General features: G+C 34.1%; 1 protein-coding gene across 2 annotated transcripts; it reads right to left on the reverse strand.

The window, feature by feature from the left end:
- Positions 1-3566: 3566 nt before the first annotated feature.
- Positions 3567-25868, reverse strand: LOC108475925 (uncharacterized). Of its 2 annotated transcripts, none has more exons than XM_017777927.2 (10): positions 25201-25868; positions 24173-24941; positions 22885-23503; positions 20717-20888; positions 19208-19568; positions 17656-17766; positions 16589-16940; positions 5563-5788; positions 4632-4853; positions 3567-3966 (listed from the first exon to the last, which is right to left on the reverse strand). In XM_017777927.2, the coding sequence occupies exons 1-10, from the start codon at positions 25689-25691 to the stop codon at positions 3813-3815; spliced, it is 3477 nt and encodes a 1158-aa protein (XP_017633416.1). In that variant the 5' UTR covers positions 25692-25868; the 3' UTR covers positions 3567-3812. The 2 variants fall into 2 exon arrangements, with proteins under 2 accessions (XP_017633416.1, XP_017633417.1); XM_017777928.2 differs by having other exon boundaries at positions 22885-23420; positions 24228-24941; positions 25201-25859.

Genomic DNA, 25868 nt, shown 5'->3' on the forward strand with positions numbered 1-25868 from the left:
GAAATGATGCATTTGGCTATGTGAATGTATTGCTGTAATTAGAGTTGATTATATTCCTTGAGACTTACTAAGCATAAAAAATGCTTACCCGTTACTTTGGCTCTCTGTTTTATAGATTTCGCTCGATAGCAATCGGATTCGGGATCAATAAAGTCGAAGTCATCCACACTATCCACGCCTCTATTTTGGTATAAATTTTGGTTGAACTTTGAAATGGCATGTATAGGACTACCCTTGTTGGTTGAATATGTTGTGATGTATATATGTACGGCCATGCGAAAATGGCTCGTAAAAGTGAAGTATCGACTTAGTCTAATTGTGGGTTGTATGTATATATTTGGTGTCATGATGTGGCTATGGCTTGGAAATGGGAATGTTGGTCATATGATCAGCCATTGGCATGGTTAAAATGATCATATATGAACCTATGTATGGCAAGACTAGTTGGTTCATGGAGACTACCAAAAAGGTAAGACCTACCTTAAAAACAGATGCTGCCAGCTGCAGTGACGTGAATGTGAAAAATCACCAAAATTCGTAGGAATGGAATTAAATAGTGAATAAGCTATGTAAATGAACCTTGATGAGTCTATTTTCATATGGAAGAAACGAAATGGTCATAGGAGTTACATGTTAAGAGATATTAAAGCTATTGTGAGACAGGGCCAGAACGGTTTCTGGGTTCCCTGTCGCAACTTTAAAATTTACTATAAATTATCCAAAAGAATTAGGAGACATACCTTATATTTACAGATTCCATTTTGAGTCTAGTTTCATTAGAAACAAACGGCACCAGCATTAAAGCCCTGTACAGAGAGATATTCAAGTTATACCACGCGAAGGTCAGAGCAGTCGATCCCTGTAACATGGGTGACTTTAACCAATAAACTGTACCAATTGGCCTGACCAAAAATTCTAGAAATAAATCCATGGATGGATATATGAGTCTAAATTCAGGGAAAATTTACGAAACCAGTTTCCGAGTTTTGAAACTCGAGATATGATTTTTAAGGCGACAGTGACGCAGTTTTCCAGCCTGACTGGAAATGTCAAATGGATGGGCAAAACAAGTGAACTTGGCTTGTTAACCCCTCGTGTCCGACACCGGCGATGGTCTCGGGTTCGGGGTGTTACAATGGAAGTATTGGAAACAAAGCGAAGATGGTGACAAAAGTAAGGAAGGAAGGGAATTAAAGGCAAAATAGTGAAATCCTAACAAAAAATTGTGTGATTTATTTAAAAACATTTGTATTATTATTTAATTTGAAATTAATTAAAGTATAGTGAAAATATCAATTTAATTTAAATTTCAAAGTAAACTGATGTTGTGTAAAGAAAGTATGGAACAAGGGATTAAATTGAAAAGTGTAAACAAATTTGTGTAAAATGAAATAATAGAATAAAGAGTTTAAATGAAGTGTTTGGTGTGAGTGAGTAAATACAAAGTAATATTGAAGAGATATTGTAGTGGTTATGAAATTTCATATGACTAAGAACTAAATTGTAAAATATTCAAATTGTAAAATATTGTAATAAATATGTGAAGCAATTATGGCAGTGAAATAATATAGAAGTGAAAATAAAATGATTATTAAATTATATGTTAGCAAGGACTAAATTGGAAAGATTGTAAAGTCAAGTAAAGTCAAATAAATGCAAAGAAGATTAAATAGCAAAGTGACAAAATTTGATATATGTAATAAAATATTAATGGAGAATTTTAATTAAGTGTTTATAGTAGTAAGTTTCAATGCTAAGTGAAATTAAAGTGGCATGTCCAGTAAATATTAAATTTTTGAAATTAAGCATTAAATTGTAAATGTGTAAAAGTGACATGGCAAATATAACAACACTTTGGTAGTAGATAGGAATATTATAAGTCTATTATATATTCCATGAGCCAAAGAAACAGTACTATAGTGTTTATTGAAATTCTATAATAATGACTTAATTAAAAGAATGCAAAAGTATATAAGTTATGTTCTTAAATGTAAAAGTGAAGATAATTTTGATATATTTTCCCAAGTAGATAAGATATGAACTAGTGAGATATAGATGGCATTGAACTAAGAATCTTTCAACACGCAAATTGAAATTGAAATTTCTGTGCAATTGATCATGGCACTCCGGTGCAACTGACAGAGGCACTCCGGTGCAATTGAAAGTGACACTTCAGTGCAAATTAGTAATTGTTTTGCATATCCTATATGTTCTATTGAGTCTATTGTAGGCAAAACGAAAAATGTTAAGTAAAATTGATCATAGTGAATCAATAAGTGAAATGTGGTAAGATTGTAAGTGAAAATATATGTTTAATGATTATTTAGATAAACTCGTTGTGTTATATTTAAATTATCGATATATTAAATTTAATAAAGGTAATTGTAAGTTTAATACTTGATGTACTTACTAAACGTTTATAAGCTTATTGCGTTATTTTTCAATGCATATGTAGTAGAAACTTGAATTGAAGCTTTAGAGTGAAGATACAATCTTATCTCATCATATCACATCTAAAGGCTTGGAGGTGGGGTATGTTTTTGATATTTTAGTAATAGATTATGACATTTACATATGTTAAAACAAAGTATGTGCGTAAGATTTCTAGTGAAAATACTTGATAAATTTTGATTAAGTTATATGTTGAATTATATGAGGCTAAAGGTTGAAAATGGGCATATGAGAATTATATATTAGCCGTATTGATTGAAATGTGGTATATGAACATTTTTTAGGGTGTTGTGAATTAATACATATGAATTTCATGAAAACAAAATTTACGTCACGACGTCAGATCCTTAACGTCGCGACAAGAAATGGATAGCGAATGACATCGTGACCTGAAACCCTCGAAGTTGCAATGTCAAATCGATAGTTTATTAAATTTTACACTTTAATCCTTAATCGATTTTAGGTAATTAAAAGAACTTCTGTAAGCCCACATAAAATTTGGATATGATTACAAAGCATATTGTAAATGCACAATGATTTTAACATGTATAGATTATTGAAAAATAAAAATAATTACTTGTAGTTTCTTCGATAATGAATGTTACATATTATAACTCGATCCCAACAATAAAATCAGACATAGGGTGTTACACTTCCAATGTTCCCGTTAATTGCCTAATAACTCCTTATTTGAGGTTTAAATTCCTGTCTTAAAATCTAAATTACACAAATTTCTGTCATTTCATTAAAAAAAAAAATTTTTTTGAATGCTGTATCGCCTTGGGTTTAGGTCTTCTTTTTCTAGGATGTGGGGTCTTTCATTTAAAATCACTCATATTTGATCATAAAATCTAAAAACTCGAAGTATAATGACATATTTACTGGGTGTTCATCCTATGAAGGAATAATGGAATCTTAACTTTCTAATGTACGAAATTTAATATATAATAACAACCGTACAAATTCATTGTATTGGAGTTGTAATCGTGTAAGGTTGATTTGCACAAGAAACCGTGTATCCAAACACCTGAAGAGTTTAGGTGATTTTCTTAATTACTAAAGACTTGTTGAAGATCGCCTATATAGTAACACTTTTGAATTCATTGAAAAACCAGTTTAATCATCAAGAATGTCAGCTATTTACTAATAAAACTCAAGAAATAGTTATGATTTAAGAAACCAAATCATAAGTGACCACAGAATGCGGCACTTGGGCACCCCTAAAATACAAAGACCGACATTCCATGAATCCATTCTAGCCATACATAATAATTCAAAGAGTTTTTATATCTACATACGTACAACATAATATTTTCAGAGTTACAGATAATATATAACCTGGGATGGCGTGCAAGCAGGCATCATGACAGTATCTCATCTTGTAAAAGAATTTCATAAATATCTGTCCTTAAATTCAACTCCTTTTCCCTCATTACTTCTTGAAGATCTGACAGCTCTTTTGCGGTTAAGATGGAGTTCAATTTGAGAAAACCATCAAGCCAAAGCTTTTTTGACCTGCCAATTATTATTACATGTTATGGAACGATAGTTAACACAGATAAATGAACCTACATCATATCAAGTTTAAAATGTATTCAAAGTTGCAATTAAGAAATGCAAGCCAAAACATTTAGTTGGTAAGTTTAAACAACATTGTAACAAAATATGTCATACAACTCAACAACTTTGTTCCTTCTTTCTGACGTGCCTGATACATACCCACCCAAAACATGTAAGCCAACTTCTTGCAGCAATTATCAGACCTATTTTTCCTGATATATATACTATATTCCCAGGCAAGCCTCATATAAATGTTCGTGCATACCCACTTATGGTAACTACCCATAGTGATGTTCATTTATTCCAAATCGAAAGAATTTTTTTCTAGTATTTTACCGAAAAATAATCAGAACCTAGTAACAAGCACAAACCCTACATCTTCCGCCAACTCTCCTAGTAAAATTCTTTGTTTATTGGCCCTCTCTTTTCATACCATATTACTGCTAGTTTACTCATAAATTGGAGAAACTACAAAATCACTAAAGCAGATTAACTGCATTAATTTCAGATTTTGGTTCCTAAACCTATCTCACAAATGGTATCCATTTAATAGGTTAATTACAATTATAGCTTGTTCTTTCAATTTGATTTATCAGGACATCAAGCGAAAAGTCACTTACCATGGACAGGCATGAATAGCACGAAAAAATATTCGCCTCGCTGCAGATGGATTGTGAACAACGTTAATCTCATATGCGACATACAATCGCCAGAGTATAACTGAATTATGAAATTTATCGATAGCTAGTGCCCTCTCAAACAATCCATGGATCCTATGCGGCGAGCCACTCCGACTTATCTCAAATATTAAAGCAAAAAGCCAAACAACTACTGATGGTTTCCTGAAAATATTTACAGAATAACAGTCAATGTAAGCCATGAAATTTCTTGATAAAACCCAAAAGTAAAATGCTAAATCCTTAAAGAAAAAACTTGCTCAAAAATTCCTCGTTAAGTCATTTATAGAGAGAGAAATGGAACGTAAAAATAGAATATACATGTTTAAGTATGTAATTTCACTCATTTATTATGAGTGATCAACAATAAATACACTAAAAAGATTTGAAAATAACATTAAAATTACTGAATGAAGCTGGCAGTCAAAAGGTATAAAAAGGAAAAAGAATATATATGACTATCTCAAATAACAGAGAATATTTAACATACAATTTGATTTTAAGGTCCAGTTGTGGATGCCTACAGGTACTAGTTAACAAATATTTAATTGCACTTTTAACAATATAGCATTTAATGAACAGCTTGTCAAATTTAAGAAAAAGTAGTGCATTAATTGCACTTTTTCCCTATAAAAATATAGCATTTAATGCACTAGTTATCACTTCCCATAATTTTAAACAGCTTTCAGAAGAAGTAAACCTCCAGTAAAAATAGGTCCAATGCAAAAGGTAAAAACTTCTAAAAAATTAAATTAAATTGAAAAGCTTGGCTAAAACAAGAACATATATAGATGTCTAGCATATGGATTTTGCTCCCTAAAACAAAAAGCACAACCCTGAACACTTTGAAGAGATATAAGGAAGATGATCTTACTTGTGACAGTGCTCATCAAACATCCACCGTAATTTATTAGGAGTTGTGTAAAGACAGCTGATCTCCACCAAAGCTTTAAAGAGCTCTGGGCTAGATGGATATATTTGCAGTCCGCGTGTGACAGCATCCCAAGCTTTGGACAAAGTAAATTGCTCGCGATGTCTTTGAAGTATCCTAACATAATAGTTTAATAGATATTCTAGATGGTGACTTTGGCTTCTTCTTTCTGTAAAACACAAGAATTTAGTTTATTGTATTAAACAAACCATGTAATACTATCAATCAAAATGACAGGGAAAACCTTTGGGCCAACTGCTTCAGTGACAATTTATCTCTATGAATGAAGCACAGAAGAGTTTAGCTGATTATCTTAAATAGGCCAAGTAGCACTATGAATCAACCTTTATATAGCAAGATAATCCCACATTTAGTTTAGGAAAAAGAACAAAGAAAGCCAAGTTGTTGAGAATCTTTGATTATTTAATAACACTGAATAGCATATCTTTAGAGATTACGGTTGCTTTTTAGGGATTCTAATTAGAGATATTTTTTCCTTAACTGATTCAATGTTTCATCTATATATAGTTGTACATATTTTTAAGAAATACATACTTTTGAGAGAGTTTTTCCTCAATATATTAGAGTATTCATCTCTAATTTCATCATGGTATCAGATTTTTTATCCGATTAGCAGGATAATATTTTCTGATTTTCAAAGTTTGTTCAAAAAAAAAAACCCTTAGAAACACAAAATTGGTACCTTCCACCCTAGCCTTATTTTTTTCTCTCACCGCCCCTACCATTGGAGTCGGCATCAACTGGCCAACGAAACCCTAGAATCCGATGACCAGAAGACCCGCGCGTGAGCCTCACACTCCATTGCAAGTTACAGTCCCTTTGTTTCACACGCCACGCGTGACCTTCACCTGCTGCCGCCGTGTTTTTTCCAACGCCATTGCTGTGCTCACTGCTCATTCTCTTCTAAGTGGTGGTTTTTCTTTGGCTTAGTTTTTTTGTGTGGGATCTCTTTTGTGTTCTTTTGGGTTGTTTTTTTTCTAATTTTTTCCAAGCAAATTTTTTGGTATTAGATGTTTTTTCCAGCATTATGTCTAAGGACAAGAAGCTTGTGATTCAAACCAATCATCAAGATTTTTCAGGCGACTTGAACCAATGATGCTGAAAAAATTCAAAAGATGGTGGAAAAAGAGCGTGTTTTTTATTTCTTAGCTGGGTTGAATAGTGAGTATGATCATATTCGAGTTCCAAGTTCTTGGCAAAACTCCACTTCCTTCTCTTCATAAAGCAAACTCCTATGTACAACAGGAGGAGAGTCATCGTGTTGTCATGCTCTATAATCCACCTCTTGACAAAGCTAGTCTCATTGATAACCAGGATGGTCCATCAAGTGGTAAGTCTAACAAGGATCACTTAACGTGTGACTAATGTGGTAAACCTTGGCGCACTAAAGATTCGTGCTAGAAGTTGCATGGTCACCCCACTTGAGGTCGTGGTGGAAAACGAAAGGTAATTCTCAGTCTCAAGCAAATTTGTCAGACTCCGTGACAATAGAGGACAAATCCACTTCTGCTAGGCGTTTTACCTCAAACGAGATTCAACATTTCCAATGCCTCTTTTCTCAATTGGACTCTACCTCAATTGCTAAGTCTAATCATGCAAAATCAAGTTCTGTTTTAAATGCTTCATCTAGTTCTAAATCTTGGATTATTAATTCCAGTTTGAATAGACAAATGGTCAAACAAAAGTTTATTTAACTATACTAGTTGTCCATCTAAAGATAGCGTATGAATAGCCGATGACTCCCTTACCTCCATCTCTAAAACAGGTTCTGTTGTTTGTACTCCCAATATCACTTTATCTTCTATCCTCCATGTCCCTAAATTCTCGATTAACCTTTTATCTGTTAGTACTATCACTAAAGCCTTAAATTGTAAACTTGAATTCTTTCTCGATCGCTGTGCCTTTTAGGAACTCCAAATAGAGAAGATTGGCAGTGATAGATAGTGTGATGGATTATATGTTTTGGGTCGTTCAATATGTCTCGAGCCTTAATTGGAAATAATAAAAATATCAACCAGGAGATAATTCAGTGGCATAGGTGGTTAGGACATCCATCATTTATTGTTCTTGCCAAGATGTTTCCTATTTTGTTTTCAAGTCTATTTAGTTTGTGATACCTGTCAGTTTGCTAAGCATACAAGAAACAATTATCTTTTATGTGATAATAGAAGTACTGTTCCTTTTGAGATTATTCATTCGGATGTTTGGGGCCCTACTCGACTTACTTCTTTATCTGGTAATCGTTGGTTTCTTACATTTATTAACTGTTGCACTCGGATGACATGGGTATTTTTGTTAAAGTCCAAAATTGATGTTTTCTCGTGTTTTCGTTCTTTCGTAAATTGATTACTGCTAGTTTGATGCTAAGGTTAAGATTTTGCGAACTAATAATTGAACCGAGTATAACTTTAATGATTATTTAGAATCATATGAGATTTTGCATTAAACCAATTGTCCAAGTACAAGTGCTCAAAATGGTATTGCCGAAAGAAAAAATCGGCATCTTTTGGAGGTTGCTAGATCACTTATGTTCACTATGAAACTCCCAAAGCCTTACTGGGGCAATGGGATTTTGGTTGCTGTTTATCTCATTAATCAGATGCCTCTTTGGGTCCTTAATTTTAAAAGTCTCGTAGAAACCTTACATGACAAGACAGATTACCTAGTTTCACCAAAGGTCTTTGATTGTGTTTGCTTCATTCATCTTCGACATAGGAGCAAACTGGATCCTCGAGCAGTCAAATGTGTTTTCATTAGATACTGTCAGATTTCAGTTTCCTAATTAAGGAATATTTGAGTATATTAAATAGAATTCTGTAAATATTTTATCCCTAACTTTAAGGCTGTTTTTTAGGTACAGCATCCCTAGAATTAGTCTGTTTCCTAGTGTAAAGTTTCCTAAGTTAGGCTCACCATGTGTATAAATATTTATCTAATTTCTTGTGAAATATATAATCGAAATAGCCTGTTTTTAACATGGTATCAGAGCTTTTTTAGCCTCATTTTTGGGATTTTTTTCTTTGCCTGGCGATTTTCTTCCGACTCCATCCAAACCCTCAAGCTCAGTAGAATTTGTTCAAACGAAACATGACCTAAACTGTCAAGATTAGTAACACCGGGATGTCTCGAAGTTTCGTGAACAACTCAAACCCAACAAGTGAGTTTCAGAACATCCAAGTAGCCTACAGGCTAAATGGGAAAAATTACGTGAAGTAGTCTCAACTGGTTCGTACATTCTTGAAGGGAAGAGGAAAACTGAGTCACTCGGAACTGGAACTAAAGAAGGAGATCCTAAGCTTGATGCTTGGAATGAACAAGACAAATAGTAATGTCTTGGTTATGGAACTCTATGATGCCAGAAATTAGTGATACATGCATGTTTCTTAACACATCCAAAGAAATATGGGAAGCTGTGAAACAGACTTATTCTAAAGTTCGAGATGCTGCTCAAATCTATGAAATCAAGACTAAGATTTCATCTACCAAGCAAGGAAGTCGATCAATCACGAAGTATTCCAATCTATTGCAAAGTTTATGTCAGATGAAGTGCAGTGAAGATACAGCACTCCTGAAAAGGTTTGTTGAAAAGGATCGAATTTATGATTTTCTTGCTGGACTAAATGTTGAGTTTGATGCAGTAAGATTTCAAATATTTGGAAAAAAGAAACTACCATCACTAAATGAGACAATTGCAATTGTTCGTGCTGAGGAAGGAAGAAGAGGAGTTATGGTTGAGAATGACAAGTGGATAGTTCACCTTGGTTACAAAAGCTATAAGTGAGAAGAGATTTGGCCTGAGCGACCAACTAGTGAAGATAATAGCAGACAAAACAAACAAAGCCTATTAACAGGATTCCGTATGGTGCACCCATCGTAAAAAGGCCGTTACACTAAAGAAAGATCTTGGAAACTCCATGGGAAGCCATAAACAACAAACAAAAATTTTTCAAAAAAGGTAGACAACAAAAGGGACAAGGCGAGCATATATACAAAGAAGACAATTTGGATGGAAAAATAATTCTCGTGAATCACTGTTGAATTCAATAAAGAAGAAATTGAGAAGTTAAAAATTCTTTGGGATCATTGGAAAATCTTCTTCAATGTGTACTTGTAGTTTGGCTTTTTGGATATATCCTCTTCTCAAGATTCTAAAGTCTCGATCTGATCACCAAAAGTTCTTGGGTTATTGACTCAGAGCTACGGACCACATGACCCACTCCTCACAAAAATTTGTTTCACATATACCTTGCCCTAGTAGTAGAAAAATAACAAGAGTCGATGGTTCTGTGATCACAATGGCTGGTCAGGGTGATATTGTTATAAACAAAACCCTTACTCTTAAAAATGTCCTTCATGTTCCAAAACTATTTACCAATCTTTTATCCATTCAAAGAATTACCAAAGACTTTAACTATAAAGTGGTTTTCTATCACAATCGATGTCTTTTTCAGGAACAGAATACGAGGAGGATGATTGGACATGCTAAGGAAGTAAATGGCCTATACTATCTTGAAGAATCCAGTGGAGAAGTTAGTGCTCTGAATTCCTCACCTTCATCTTTCATATCTGAATCTATTAAAACCAATAAAGACCAAATTTGGCTCTATCACCTTCGCCTTGGTCATATATCGTTTAGAGTCCTTAAAATTATGCTTCCTTCATCATTATTCAAAGGATTGACTGATGAAAAATTTCATTGTGATATCTGTGAACTTGCAAAACATAAACGTACCTCTTTTCCAGTAAGCAATAAAAGAACATCCACTCCTTTTACTCTTATTCATAGTGATGTTTGGGGGCCATCCACTATTTCAAATATTTCTAGGGCTCGGTGGTTTGTATCCTTTATTGATGATTGTACTCGTGTGTCTTGGATATTTCTTTTAAAACAAAAATCTGATGTAAGGTCTGTCTTTCCAACCTTTTACAACATGATCAAAACACAATTTGGAGCTGAAATAAAAAGATTTAGGTCAGACAATGCCAAGGATTATTTCAATCAATTTCTCTCAACATATTTCCAAGAAAGAAGCATTATACATGAGTCATCTTGTGTTAGTACACCACAACAAAATGGTGTTGCCGAAAGAAAGAATGGTCACATTTTAGCTATTACAAGAGCCCTTTTGTTCCAAAAAAAAGTCCCTAAACAATATTGGGGGGAGACTGTTTTAACTGCTACTCATTTGATAAATAGATTGCCTACAAAAGTTCTTGAATCTCAAAGTCCTATTCAAGTTCTAGCAAAATTCTTTCTTGATTTCAATACTTCAAGTAACCTTACTCCCAAAATATTTGGCTGTGTTGCCTTTGTACATGTTCATTCTCAAAATAAAGGAAAATTTGATCCACGAGCTGTCAAGTGTGTCTTTCTTGGTTATTCTTCCATTCAAAAAGGGTACAAATGCTATCATCTAGCCACAAAAAAAATTTTTGTAACAGCGGATGTTACTTTTGGAGAACAAGAGAATTTCTTTACTCGTCCTTATCTTCAGGGGGAGATCTTATTCACAGAAGATAAGGACAAAAAAATTTTTCTTCTTGAGATTCCAGCTCCTGTCCAGCAACCAAACACTCACATTTCAGCTCCTGTCCAGCAACCAAACACTCACATTCTAGCTCCTGTCCAACAACCAAACACTCCCACTCAGTCCTTGCCTACTAACCAACCTGCCCAACTTGAAACAATGGCCCTTATACAACCTGAAACAGAGCCTAACACACCCAAATCACCAAGAGGAATTCAGGACACTACTCGTCCTTTACTGGTTTACCAAGGAAGAAGGCACCGGTGCAAGTTCAATCATCTTCTTCTCCTATACGACTCGAGGTAATTGCTTGAACCTACTTTGAATTCTAATATCGCAAATTTAGATGATTTTCCCATTGCTATTAGAAAGGGACTAAAACCATACAAAACATCCCTTGTACCTATTCATGTCTTACAAAAACTTGTCCCATAACCACAAAACCTTTCTTACTAGCCTAAATTCTATCTCCATTCCCAAAAGCGTGATCCGAGGCATTAGAAGATGAGAATTGGAAAAATGCCATGAAAGTTGAAATGGAAGCTCTTGAAAAAATAAGACATGGGACTTAGTGAAATTACCGAGAGGAAAGAAACCAATGGGATGTCATTGGGTGTACACAGTGAAATATAAGTTAAATGGTTCTTTGGAGAGGTACAAAGCAAGATTGGTTGCTAAAGGGTACACTCAAATGTATGGAATAGACTACCCGAGACATTTGCCCTGTTGCAAAGATGAACATCAGAAGAGTGTTGTTGTCACTAGCTGCCAACCGAGGCTGGAAATTACAGCAATTTGACATCAAAATGCCTTTTACACGGTGATCTTGAGGAGGAAGTCTATATAGATGTTCCTCCGTGATTCATCCAAATACTGATGATGTAGTTTGCGACTAAAAAGGCTTTGTACGTACTAAAACAGTCCCGAGGGCTTGGTTTGGAAGATTTACCAAAGTAATGCTCAAGTTGGGGTATAAACAGAGTCAAGGAGATCACACTCTATTTGTAAAACACTCATCTTCAAGGGGAGTGACTGCTTTATTAGTTTATGTTGATGACATTATAGTATTGGTGATGATCTAGAAGGAATGGAGAATTTAAAGAAATGCCTAGTAAAAGATTTTGAAGTCAAAGAGCTCGAGAAGTTAAAATATTTCCTTGGTATTGAAGTGGCACACTCTCGGGAAGGAATATTCATATCTCAAAAAAAATACATAGTTGATTTGTTGACGAGACGGGCAAGTTAATGTAAACCAACAGAGACACACATAGAGGTGAACCACAAACTTGGAAATGCACTAGAAGATGCAACAGTTGATAAAAGGTCATATCAAAGACTTGTGGAGAAGCTCATTTACTTGTCTCATACTGCACAGATATTGCCTATGCAATAGGTGTTGTAAGTCGGTTTATGCACAATCCCAAAGAATCACATCTTAGAGTCAGATATCGATTCTACAAGACTTAAAGGGCACGCCAGCAAAGGAATCCTATTTAAAAATAGAGAGAATTTAACCCTTGAAGCCTATCTTGATGCAGATTATGCAAGATCTATGGTTGATAGAAGATCAACCTCTGCTATTGTACTTTCCTAGGAGGCAACCCCGTGACTTGGAGGAGTAAAAACAAAATGTTGTGGCTAGATCTAGTGCAGAAGCTGAATTTAGGGCGATGGCTCTTGGAGTTTGTGAGTTGTTATGGCTAAAAATTATTTTGGAAAATTTGAAAATCAAGTGGGAAGGTCCAATGAAGTTGTATTGCAATAATAAATCTGCTATCAATATTGCACATAATCCAGTTCAACATGATCGAACGAAGCACGTTGAGGTTGACAGACATTTTATAAAGGAAAAATTGGACAGTGCTTATTTTGCACTCCATTTGTGTCCACCGATGGTCAACTAGCAGACATACTTACCAAAGGATTGTCTAGGAAGTTTTCAAAAATTAGTAAGCAAGTTGAGAATGGATGATATCCACTTCCCAGTTTGAGGGGGAGTGTCACATTTCAGTTTCCTAATTAAGGAATATTTGAGTGTATCAAATAGAATTCTGTAAATATTTTATCCCTAACTTTAAGGCTGGTTTTTAGGTACAGCATCCCTAGAATTAGTCTGTTTCCTAGTGTAAAGTTTCCTAAGTTAGGCTCACTATGTGTATAAATATTTATGTAATTTCTTGTGAAATATATAATCGAAATAGCCTGTTTTTAACAGATACTCTCCCACATAAAAGGGTTACAAATGTTATCATCCGCCATCTAAAAGTATTATGTAAATATGGATGTAACATTTCGTGAGGATGAATCCTACTTTTCTTCATCATAACCACCTCTTCAGGGGAAGGTTATTGAAACGAAAAGGTGACATCTTATTTTGTTACTCTTCCGAGAAAAAATTTAGCTCTAACAAACTTTGGTTCAAGAAAAGACTAGTGGACAGTTGTTGGATAGGCCTAATTTAAGGACATAAACTAGAAAAAGCAAAAAAGAAGATGTCATTATACAATCTACTTTATGCCCTAACTCTTTACTGTCAAGTGGATCTACTTTACCTGAGCTTGCTACTGACTTAAAATTACCAATAGCCCAACAAAAAGGTGTTAGAACTTGCACTTTACATCCTATTTCTGACTGTCTCTTATGATTTCTTATCCCCATCCTATAGAGCTTTTGCTTTGTCTTTATTCTCTATGTTTGTTCCATAGGACTAAAGAGAAGCTATTACTAATCCAAGATGGAAAAAGGCTATATTTGAAGAAATGAGACGTGAGAACTGGTTAATCCTCCTGAAGAGTAAAAAATGGTTGGCTACAAATAGGTATTTACTATCAAGTATATGGCTAATGGTTCAATTGAAATACTCAAAGCCAAATTAGTAGCGCAAAGATTTACTCAGACATATGGAGTGGACTATCAAGAAACATTTGCTCCAGTTGCTAAATTGAACACGATTAGGATCTTTTTATCATATGCAGCAAATCTCGACTGGAACTTACAGCAGTTTGGGTACAGAATGTCCTCTTACATGGAGAACTAGAAGAAGAAAAAGTATATATGAAAGTTCCTCCACGATTCGAGGATACTCAATAGAAGGTATGTAGACTAAAAAAGACCCTATATAGGCTAAAGCAATCTCTCAGAGCTTGGTTTGACAAGTTTAGTAAGGTATCGTTTGGCTATCGACAAAGTAATACTGATCATACTCTTTTTATAAAACATCACAAGGGTAAATTACTCACCTTATAGTTTATGTTAATGACATAATTATGACAGGAGATGACAAGGAAGAAATGGCCTGGCTTAAGAAACAATTGGCTCGAAATTCGAAATCAAACTTGGGAAAGTTACAATACTTCCTCGGAATAGAAGTGGCCAAATCGAAAGAGGGAATCTTTATTTCCCAAAGAAAGTATGTCTTAGATCTTCTGACAGAGATTGGCATGTTAGGTTGCAAACCAGCAAAATCACCTATTGAGAGTAATCAAAAGTTACAAGCAAGGATTGGTGAAATGGTGGATAAAGGGAGATATCAAAGACTCATCAGACGATTGATTTATCTCACTCATACTCGACCTGATATAGCTTATGCAGTTAATTTGGTAAGCCAGTTTATGCATGATCCTCGGGAAGCTCATATGCAGGCAGTATTGCGAATTGTGTTATTTGAAGTCTACACCGGGCAAAAGTATTTTCTTCTCCAAAATAGTCTTCTCAAAATAGAAGTATTTACACATGCAAATTGGGCTGGCTCTCTTGATGACAGAAGGTTTACAACAGGTTATTGTACTCTTGTGGGAGAAAACTTAGTCACTTGGAGAAGCAAGAAACAAAGTGTTGTGGCTCGACCAAGTGCAGAGGCTGAATATAGGGTCATGGCTCAAGGTATTTGTGAGCTTTTATGGGTGGAAAAGGTATTAGAAGACTAAAGTCGTTGAATGAAAATGGATCAACCTTGTACTGTGACAACAAAGTGGCCATCAGCATAACTCAAAATCCAATGCAGCAAGATAAAACCAAGCACATCAAAATAGATCATCATTTTATCAAGGAAAAAGTAGTCAATGGTGCCTTAAGTCTATCTTATCTAGCATCCAAAAAATAGTTAGCTGATGTTTTTACTAAAGGGCTCAATTGTAAGACTTATCATAATCTTCTTTGCAAGTTAAGCATGCGAGACTATGCACCAGCTTGAGAGGGAGTGTTGAGAATCTTTGATTATTTGATAGCAATGAATAGCATATCTTTAGAGATTACAGCTGATTTTTAGGGATTCTAATTAGAGATATTCTTTCCTTATTTGATTCAATGCTTCATGCATATATAGCTGTACATATTTCTAAGAAAAACATTCTTTTGAGAGTGTTTTTCCTCAATACATTAGGGTATTCATCTCTAATTTCATCACAAGTTTAATGGAATTTTGGCTTTCTCATTTCACCCTATTTTTTCCAAAAATTATAACACTTAGAAATAAAAAGAGTGGACAAAAAATTGTATATAAAAAGGCTACAGAAAACTGCATATAGTCAGGCAGGATACAAATCTGCCTTTTTTCTCCATCATTCTTCAGGTTTTTTTCTTTTTTCTTTTTCCAGTTCATCTCTCCTTTCAGACTCTAGCATAGAGCTGCTGGCGAACCAAGCCATTAGGAACATGGCACAGGTAAGCAACATGGTTGCAATTATTTTAAAACTATAGCATTTTTTTTTTTTTTTTTGCTTACCCAAGTTATGTATTTTATAAAGTTAATTTGTATATTCATCTAATAATATATGCACATCTACTAATTTTCAGAACAGAATAAGGGAATATATCAGGACTTGGAATTTAATTTTAGTCCAAAGATATAAGAAAATATGGGGTAAAATATAGGAAATTCTTTCTAAATAGGCCACTTCCCAAACAAGATTTGAAAGAAATACATATAATTTCAAAAAGGAGGAAACAATTAATCTTCATAGTTCATATTTCCTGTGTTCATTTGCATATTAGTTTTGGAAATTCTTCTCTAAATAGGTCCTTTCCAAACAATATCTAAAAGAAAAATCTCCAATCAAGCCTAAAACAAACAAATACAGATTTGGATTATTCAGGCCCTAAGTATTCCACTGAAACTGTATTGTATAAAACATGCAGTCCCAAAGAAACGGTTAGAGAACAATCATATATCCAATTGCCAAATGCCAAAATCTAAAGTCTAAAACACCTTATATTCGAGATCCTAACCCTAAATTTAAGGCCAAAAAAATCACACAACTTTACTATTACCTCTTTTGTTACTTGTAAATGTAACAGTAAAAAAAGGAGGAGGAAGAAGACAGTAACACGGATAAATCAGCTAAGTTAGTAAGAAAAAGTAAAGGCCCCTAGAGCAGTCAACCAAATGAAGATAGGAAAAGGGAGAAAAAAGTAAAGAATACCTGGAAGCACCATTGTAAAAACATTATCTATAATTTCAATACCAGCAGCCCATCCAGCAGCCAAGTCTTCAAACAAAGCCGCCGCACAAACTAGGGCAACTGACTGATCATCAATGAAACCTCGCACCCATTTTGATCTTAATGAGTTTATTTTTTCTTTAAACCCTTGCCGTGCTCTCAGTAGTTGCAAGCTTGATAGATGAGACTTGAATGGACCATATGTCGCACTACTTCCTAGGCAAGAGAGAATATGCATTGCACGTGACAATGAATCTGATTTACTCCCATTACTGTTTCCAAGCTCAGCCTCAGCATACCATAAATATAGAAGAGAAGGATTAGACTGTAGATCCTGCTCATGTAAATAAGAGTATATCATTACACTGAAAAAACTCAAAGATGATTGAACTATTACATTTAAGCACACATAAAATGAGTAAAAAGGTTCAGATGTCAGATCTTATGTTATTTGAACTCAGGCACTAGTGTTATGCTCAATTTTTTGCAAACTTTTCCATGTATTTGGAAGGTCCTTGGAAGCTTATATCCCTATATCCATGTCCAACTATGAACCAGATGCAAGAACTTCAAGAAGAGTAAGGAGTCGGATATATTGTAAACTTCAAGCATTTCTTTTTGCACAAACGGGAGGAAAGTGAATCAGAGAAATAAACACATCAAGAAACAGTTTAGAACAGCCAATTACCATAGAAAGATCACTGGAAAAGAAATAGAGTCCACTTTGGGTATAATGTGTAACCATAAAAGCATCAAACAATCTATGGTACAAAACATGAACATCATATTTATTAAAACCATATGGCATATTGTCAAACAGCTGCATAAATTAAAAATCAAGCAAAACCTAGATTGAATATAAAGCAATGTATAAGAAATAGTGTCCACTTTAGGTATTAATGGAAGTAAAAAACATAATTCTTGAGCTAGATGAAACTTGAAAAAAAAAAAAATTGTTAAAAACATAATTCTTTTGTCCATGGAAAGCAGAGGTCAGCTTCAACATTCAACCTATTGGGTTAACAGTCATCAGAGAACTAAGAGCTCACCAATGAAACCCCAGCAAGTGACAGCAATGCCATGTCAAACACTCTTCTGGCATTATCCATATTCCCATAAAACGCCTCTCTACGTGCATAAATTCCACAAAGCAAGAGATCCTACAATCACAAAGTACTAAAGCTTCATATTGCAATGGAGAAAGTCGGAAACACAAAATTACATATACATATTTATTTCAATTTAGAAGATTCACACAATGTCAGGCTATAAACATGTTAAAACTTTACAATGCTCCCTCATAATCCTGAACTTTTTCCAGTATTGCTTTCTGTTTGTTTTAATAGCTAGACTCAATCAAATTATGAACAAGTTAATCTTTAAATTCCACAAAGCAAGAGATCCTACAATCACAAAGTATTAAAGCTTCATATTGCAACGGAGAAAGTTGAAACACGACATTACATGTACATATTCATTTCAATTTAGAAGATTCACACAATGTCAGGCTATAAACATGTTAAAACTTTACAATGCTCCCTCATAATCCTGAACTTGTTCCAGTATTGCTTTCTATTTGTTTTAATAGCTAGACTCAATCAAATTATGAACACGTTAACCTTTAAATTGCTCCATCATTCCTAAACTTGTTCCAGAATTACTTTCTACTTATTTTACAATGCTAGCCTTAATGAAATGCACGTATATTTATTTAGACATCATTTGATTGTTGTTTTTACTACTTGATTATTTTCTCTTTGCTTTTGCTTCCTAGAAAATTGCTAAACAGAAAAAGCAATTGGAAAAACAAAAACCTTATTGATTGAAAATTAACACACAACTATAATGCAATATCAATTGAACCAGCTATACAAAAAATAAAAGGAAAAACATGCACTATGTTCTCCAAAAAATTATAATGTTAATTTTAAATTGTCCAACTAAATTATTTTCTTTATTAACAAATATATTTCCTTATGAAAGCGAAAAATTAGTAGCCAAAGCTATATAAAAAAATGAATTTAAAAGGTCAGAATGAGAAAGGGAAAGAGAAGTCATGAATAATTTGAAGTAAAACCATCCCAATCTATAGTAGAAATAGCTTAAAAAGAATATTTCCCTATATTGAGTAAAGCAACAAAATACAAAACATAAAAATTGACACCACTAATAAAGTAGCGGCTACACAATTTAGCATTTATAAGTGGATAAAGACTAATTATTCCACTGAGCACCACATAAACTTAGCAATCTAAGATTACATTCAAACAAAAGAAATAACTTGAGAAATAACTATAAAAACTTGGAAGCAAAGTTTTATCCTCTGACCAAGTGAAGGAACTCAGATGGAAACTTAAATTTCTATAAGCAACTGCATTATTTCTTCCTAATTACTGAGGAAACCTTACAGACACTCATGGGTAACATCACTACTGCTAGTGGTTAAGGGAAACAATATAAACTTTTACTTAGGCTCATGGTAAATGAAAAAATAAATCAGACATTTCATGTTAATAAATAAAAAATATTTGCTAAGCAAGTACAGGATCCAATCTGCATGTATATGTACACCTTTAGGCAGGTAGAACAAATAAAAAATACCTGCCGATCATGTTTTAGAAGGCGCTTCGCCAAAGATTGACACGGAGCACCTGAACAGCTAGAAGAGTTCATTCTTGTCACAAAGAGCTCTTCCGCCAAGAGAGCAGCTTCTTCCAATATATGGTTACGGGGGAAAGCAGTTAAACAAAGTAACGCAGCATTACGAAGAAATTTCATCATTTCAGTCCTCTGAGGGATGCCTCTGGCACCATCCAAAAGGGATTCAAAACTGAATTCACCAGACATACTCTGTGATTTGTTTAACTCATCCTGCAGTCTTCTCATATTTTGCCAAATACAATCTGGTAACTCATCCAGGCTAAGAATTTTCTCGGTCCAACTGGAACTGTTGGTACAAACCCTAGAAGAGGAGGAAGGAAGTTAGTTATATGACATTAACTCAAAAAACATGAAACCATTAAAATATTAATGCACACATCATGGTGTTAGATTTTAACACTCCCATGCAGCCCTCCTCCTTAAACAGCCTAAAACCAGGTCACTGTTGCATTAACTCTAATATGGAGCATCATGCCTTCACAAGCTTAAACAAAAACCAATAGAATAGAGACCCATCAGTTCTTATATAAAATTTTGGCCAGCTTTAAAGACTTGGAAAAATGCAACTTCCAGTTGGCTTTTTCCCACATGGAAGCATCCTGAGAAAGAACTATGACAATCCTACCCACCTAAATAGATGGAAAATTCTACAAAATAAATGATCAGCCTAATCATTTCATCTACTTTCCAGGTAAAATTGTTTTCCTTCAACAAATAGAATTATTTGACATTCAACTATTTTAGCTAGATTAGAGCTTCTAAGAAACAAGTTCCAACTCAATACATGTTTGAAAAGTTGTCAAAGTGGAATACATAATTATATATAACTTAAAATCCAGTGAAGGCTCAAAAAACTCTAAACGAATTTCCAAGACTGAAAACATAAAAACAAATTAAATAAATTCATGGGCTTTCCACATTTTTAATTACAGAACAACGAACACATATTATTTCGCTTTAGTAACATAGATAAGCCTATTCATTATAGAAGCACTCTTTCTTAAATACAATAGAACTCTAATGGTTCTCTGTTGTTAGATTACTAATCTCCAACCATTTGGGGGTCCAAATCAGAAAACATATATGCAAAATTATCAGTAACAAGCTATATTACCATTACACATTCTGTATTCCTAAGCATACCATACCGTAATTTTATGATATATATTTGAGAAAGTTATGCCATAACGGATAAAGGTACTTTGAACGAAAAAGAAAATTCAGAACGCATGTAAATACTTGGTACGAAGCATCAAGTATCCACATATTTCAGCCACACATGAGAACCAAATTTTTAATTATTTGTTATGCGTGATTTACATATGCAAGTTAAGAAATAGACAAACAGACAAGATGGGTCAATCAAAGACCAGTGAGAGAGCAAAACAGAATAAGAAGATTTGACACAAAACTGCACCATTATAAAATGGTGAATAAGGTGAAACTTACCAAGAGGATATTTTCCCACCATAAAAGTCAATGAACTGGAATACTAGAGATAAGCGAGCCTCAGTAGAGCTCAATGAGAACAAGTATTCGCATACATCTTCATATAATATCTCTCTCATAAATTGCTCATCCACTTCTTCATTAGGTTCCTCATAAAAATTAGTGACTGCACCTGTTTTTCAACCAATAACTTAACCTGTCATTAGTTATTTCAGATAACTGTAAATCACAATCTATGCATAAAATGTTTAATATGTAAAAGAACATGTTTGTTAGTAAAACATTAGATTGACAAAACAAATTTTCCTTCATCATATTGCAAAATTGACATTTTAATTTTTCTTATAGTATGATTTACTCATTCTATAAATAAGAATAATAATTCCATTGAAAGACTTCCATCAAGTGGCTTTATTTGATAAATAAAAAAATTGTAAGTTCACATTTAAGTACTTTAACTTTTAAGTTCTAATTTTACATTGATGAAAAGCCACAAACTTTATGCTAATCTGATAGATACTGAACATGTAATAAATTTTCATGTTAAGGCAAATGTTAATTAATACAAACTATTGTAGTTTCACTTATTTGTACAATATGCAACTCTATCTTTAATATTATTATTATTTTAGAAATAGATTAATAAAAGTATTACCTTTAATACACATAATAACAAAAATTAATACATATAATGTGTATAAACCCTTTTATTATAGAAAGAGACCTTATATCAATTATATTTCGATATTTCCATAAATTAGAATTTTCCATTTTGAAATGCTTCCTTAGAGTTCTAATTCAAAATAAACTTAAGTAAAAGAAAATTATTCAAGCTCCAACAGAAACTGCAAACAAAAATTAGGGTAGGAGGAGATTTATTCAAGATTGAAGAATCTTTAATAGGACTTCCATTTAACTATTAATGTAATAACATACACAAGACTTTTATAACTATATTTTTTTTTTGGGGGGCATTGGCTTCAAATCAGCAAAACTTTTTCCTTTTTTTCATTTTCTTCGATGGTAAGTTGAAATTATCATTTGGTCAAAGAAATTGGTGAAGCTACTAGTCCTTCATACTTCATCCTTGATAAGTACTACAGGGATAAATGAACAACAAAATAGAACCATAAATTTTATTATTAAATTTTGCATAAAAAATAAAACAAAATTGCTTAAAGCATGTAAAACTAATTCTGAGACAAACCAAAAGGAAGGTACATCCTTAGAGCCAAATATAGCATCCAGATGACAGCGGAGGTTTCTTGGTCATTAGAATGAGAATAATCAAATCAACTAAATCAATGATAAGAGGATAATAAATAGATTACAATTTCCTAAAACATTAAAATAAAATAAAAGCTAGAGAGCAAAAAAAAAAAAATAAATTATAGGCTCTCAACATATTTCCAAAAAATTTTAGAATTGACATAAACTCCAATATTTAGTTAAGAATGGAGTGTATGAGACAAGCCAATGCTTGAATAATTTTAGATTGATGCTTATGTTTTAAATTGTTACAGTCCCAACTAAAGGATCTTGTCACCAGACGATTCACCGACGAACTATTTGTTTTAGGCAAGGTTCTTTCCCTGATTTTTACTTCTTCCTCGCAAATGACCTATGATGAATAAGTGGAACTCGTCGAAGGGAATTCCAGAACTTAGACTTGTTAAGAGAGTATTAAACCTCTTAATATAGAAATAAATTTTGATTTAATTTTATTGCTACCAATTAGTCTCTTAAGTAGATGTTACATAGGTTTACTTATTTGAAACAATGACTCTAAAACCCTAATACCATAAAGATACTTTCAATTGAACTCCTAATACTTCTACTAATAAAATAAGTAATAAATTAATCTAAATAATTAATTTGACTTCTAACATAAAACCTTTCACCTAGATGAAATGAAGTATTTCAACTCTTCACAGAAATCACAAAATATGATGTAAACCTCAAATGCATTAGAGAGAGAGAGAAAGAGAGAGAATTGAACTCCTAATACCTCTCCTAATAAAATAAGTAATAAAATAATATAAAATAATTAATTTGACTTCTAGCATAAAACCTTTCACCTAGATGAAATGAAGTATTTCAACTCTTCACAGAAATCACAAAATATGATGTAAACCTCAAACGCATCAGAAAGAGAGAGAAAGAGAGACCAGATTTTGCACGAACAGGCATCCATTGAGCAGAGTCTCTTGAGGACTCTTCTTCTGACCACCTAGCCCATGTCAAAGTGTCTTTAACCTCGCCATCAACCCCGGCATCAACATCAATTCCTAGCTGTTTTAGCAATGATTCTGTATCATCTTCTTGCTTAATATCTTCATTCTCGATTTTCTCATGGAAATCCTCAACTGCTGCATCATCATGGGCAACATTTTCAAGACTTGTGCTAGATTCCTTACATTTGGATAATGGTTCTGACCAACCAGTCCAACCACCCTCATCACTCTTATCTGAACTCTCTTCTTTCATAACTCTCTGTCTATTTTCTTCTTCCTTTTCCAACCATACAGACCAACCAAGAGCCCCTTCTTCTCCAACTCTTGCACCATCACTATCCCAGAAGTGCTTAAACAGTCTCTGTTTACTATGCTCATTCAACGATAGAGAAGGACAAAACAAACTAAATTCAATTTCAGCTTGAAATAAAGCAGTGGCCAATTCCTGGTGACCAGCCTGCCACTCAAGCCTACAAAGAGAGAGAAAAATATCAACCAGACCAAGCTCTAGATGGACCATAGCACTATCAGTGGGTTTACTAGTTTGATGAATCTGCAAGAAATTGACCATCCATAAACACTAAGATAAAGAAACTTTTCTAACTTTGAAAGTTTTTTGCAATCTCAAAGTCCATATAAAGTAAAAGACAGGAAGGGAGTGGAAACCAAATGCTGATTAAAGATCTGTAGTTCATATCAACCAACAATATCAACATAAGCCTGAACAACAGCAACAAAATAGTCATAGACGAACAACTTCTAATATCAATTATCATGTAATTTGACATACTGAAAGCCTTCACCTCCAAGTACAAACAAGTTATTCCGTCTGTAATTTCTACAATATTAAGGTTATTAATAAGTTCAAAGATAAAAACTCCTAGACGTCAACTTATCAATTATGCTTAAACATATCAGTATAAATAGATAGAACCAAATAATGTCCTATTATTTTGTACTGAATTAATCATCTACTGGCGTTATCAGTTCAGAAGACATGATGGAGTCATAATCATACTAATAAAACAGCAAACTTTGACACCATAAATGCAATGCAGTAATAAACATATGTTCACATAACTTCACAACATACATGCACCAGGCATTACTTGACTAGTTTAAATGAAAAATACATGACAAAGAAAATATCACCAGTAATACCAGAGACACCCAAGTAATAAATAAATAAATAAATGAAACTAAAATGCACTAAATTAAGAACCTGTCTAAACTGCTTATTGCAGGCAGCAGACAGAGCTTGAATCGCATGTGCATACATTTTTCTCATATCTGAAACTTTAAATCTGGAGAACTCCCCTTGAACAACATGCAAGAATTCTCTCCACAACACATAACTCCCCGAATGCTGCATAAGCACGTTTTCCCATCTCCCAATTAGCACATCAGTGTTATCCCTTTTCTGATAAGCCCTCATTAGACAAAGCAAGATTTGTTCTTTATCAGGATTAAGCTCAGTTGCCTTCTCAAGTATGCTAATTTTCTTTTCAAGAGTCTGTAAGCGAACACCTTTCTGTCGTTGCATACTTGCAACCTTGTCCTGGAACTCTGCAAAGTCTACCCATGCTTTTTCGTCATGGGGATGCTCCCTGGTCAATTTGTTGAACTCCCTTGTTCTACGTAGAACTTCATCCTCGCAAGATTCTTCAATGACAGAATTGTTTGAGATTGAACTTTCATCACCACGATGAGGTGATGATTCAATATCAGATAAAGGAATGAAATCAGCAGGAACTGCGTGTGAAGAATTTTTTCGGGGGTAACGACGAAGTCGCTTTAAGTTCTTATGATGTTCGAGTGCAGCATTGTTGGGAGACCAGTATCGACCAGAAGACTTTAGCTTGGTATCCAAAGCATCAAAATCAGCATCCTTATCATATGTTGAAAACCTGTGAGTCCGACCATAAAAACCTTGGGACATATATCCAGATAATTGTTCAGGATTTTTAAGTTTATAGCGTGGAACATCCATCCTGCAGTGGAAAAATGTCGGACAATCAATTTAGAATGTTTCGGCAAGAGGTGATAGCAGAAACAATTAAGTCAAAAAATGAAATGCGAAATATGCAGAGATTAAGGCAATTTCCGATTTTCGTTTTATTTATACATTCTCAGAATTAAAAATATATGTGCGGTAATTTCTTAGCCAAAGGGAAAACGTCATATCAACCTGAGAAATAACTAAGTGATCAAGATACAAAAACCAAAGAATAAATGAAAGGAAAAAAAAACCTGTAGAGAGAGCCGTAGGCCAAGTTATCATGATCTGGATGAGAATCAAAATAATAATCATTGGAATGAATGGATTTGGATTTGGAATCACCGATTTCTTTCGAAATCTTTTTCTTCTTGTTTCTCCTCTTACTTCTTTTCTTCCTTTTTCTCTTGCCGTACTTGTCTCCATCAGAATCTTCTTCTTCTTCTTGTTCTTCTTCCTCCTCCTCAAGTAGCTCGTAAGAATGGGGGAGCTTCTCCTGCTGCTGTTGCTTGGCTTCGTTTCCTTCTTCCTCTTGGGCATCTTCTTCTTCTTGTACGTCGTCGAGGGAGCGGGGAAGAGAGGAAACGGCGTCGTTGATGAGGGAAAGGTCGGTGGTGAAGCTAGGATTGGAAAGCCATTGAGAGATGCCGCTAGTACTAGTAACTGTAGAAGCGGCAGCAGGAAAGAGAGGAAATAGAGAGGGATTTGGGTGTTGGTCGTCCACTGCGTCGCCGTTTCCATCCATTCTTATCGTTCCTATTCCTATTCCTATTCTTATTCTCGTCTAATGTCACCTCCGCTTTTAAACATTTTGCTCGGGGACACCGGGCCGTGGTAATAAGAAGATAGGTAATTATGCTGGTAATGCAATAGAAGAAAATTTTTAATCTATCACGATTCGAAAAAATTAGAATCTAGTTTT

This window comes from Gossypium arboreum, chromosome 3, assembly GCF_025698485.1.
Source record: "Gossypium arboreum isolate Shixiya-1 chromosome 3, ASM2569848v2, whole genome shotgun sequence".
NCBI classification, from domain to species: domain Eukaryota; kingdom Viridiplantae; phylum Streptophyta; class Magnoliopsida; order Malvales; family Malvaceae; genus Gossypium; species Gossypium arboreum.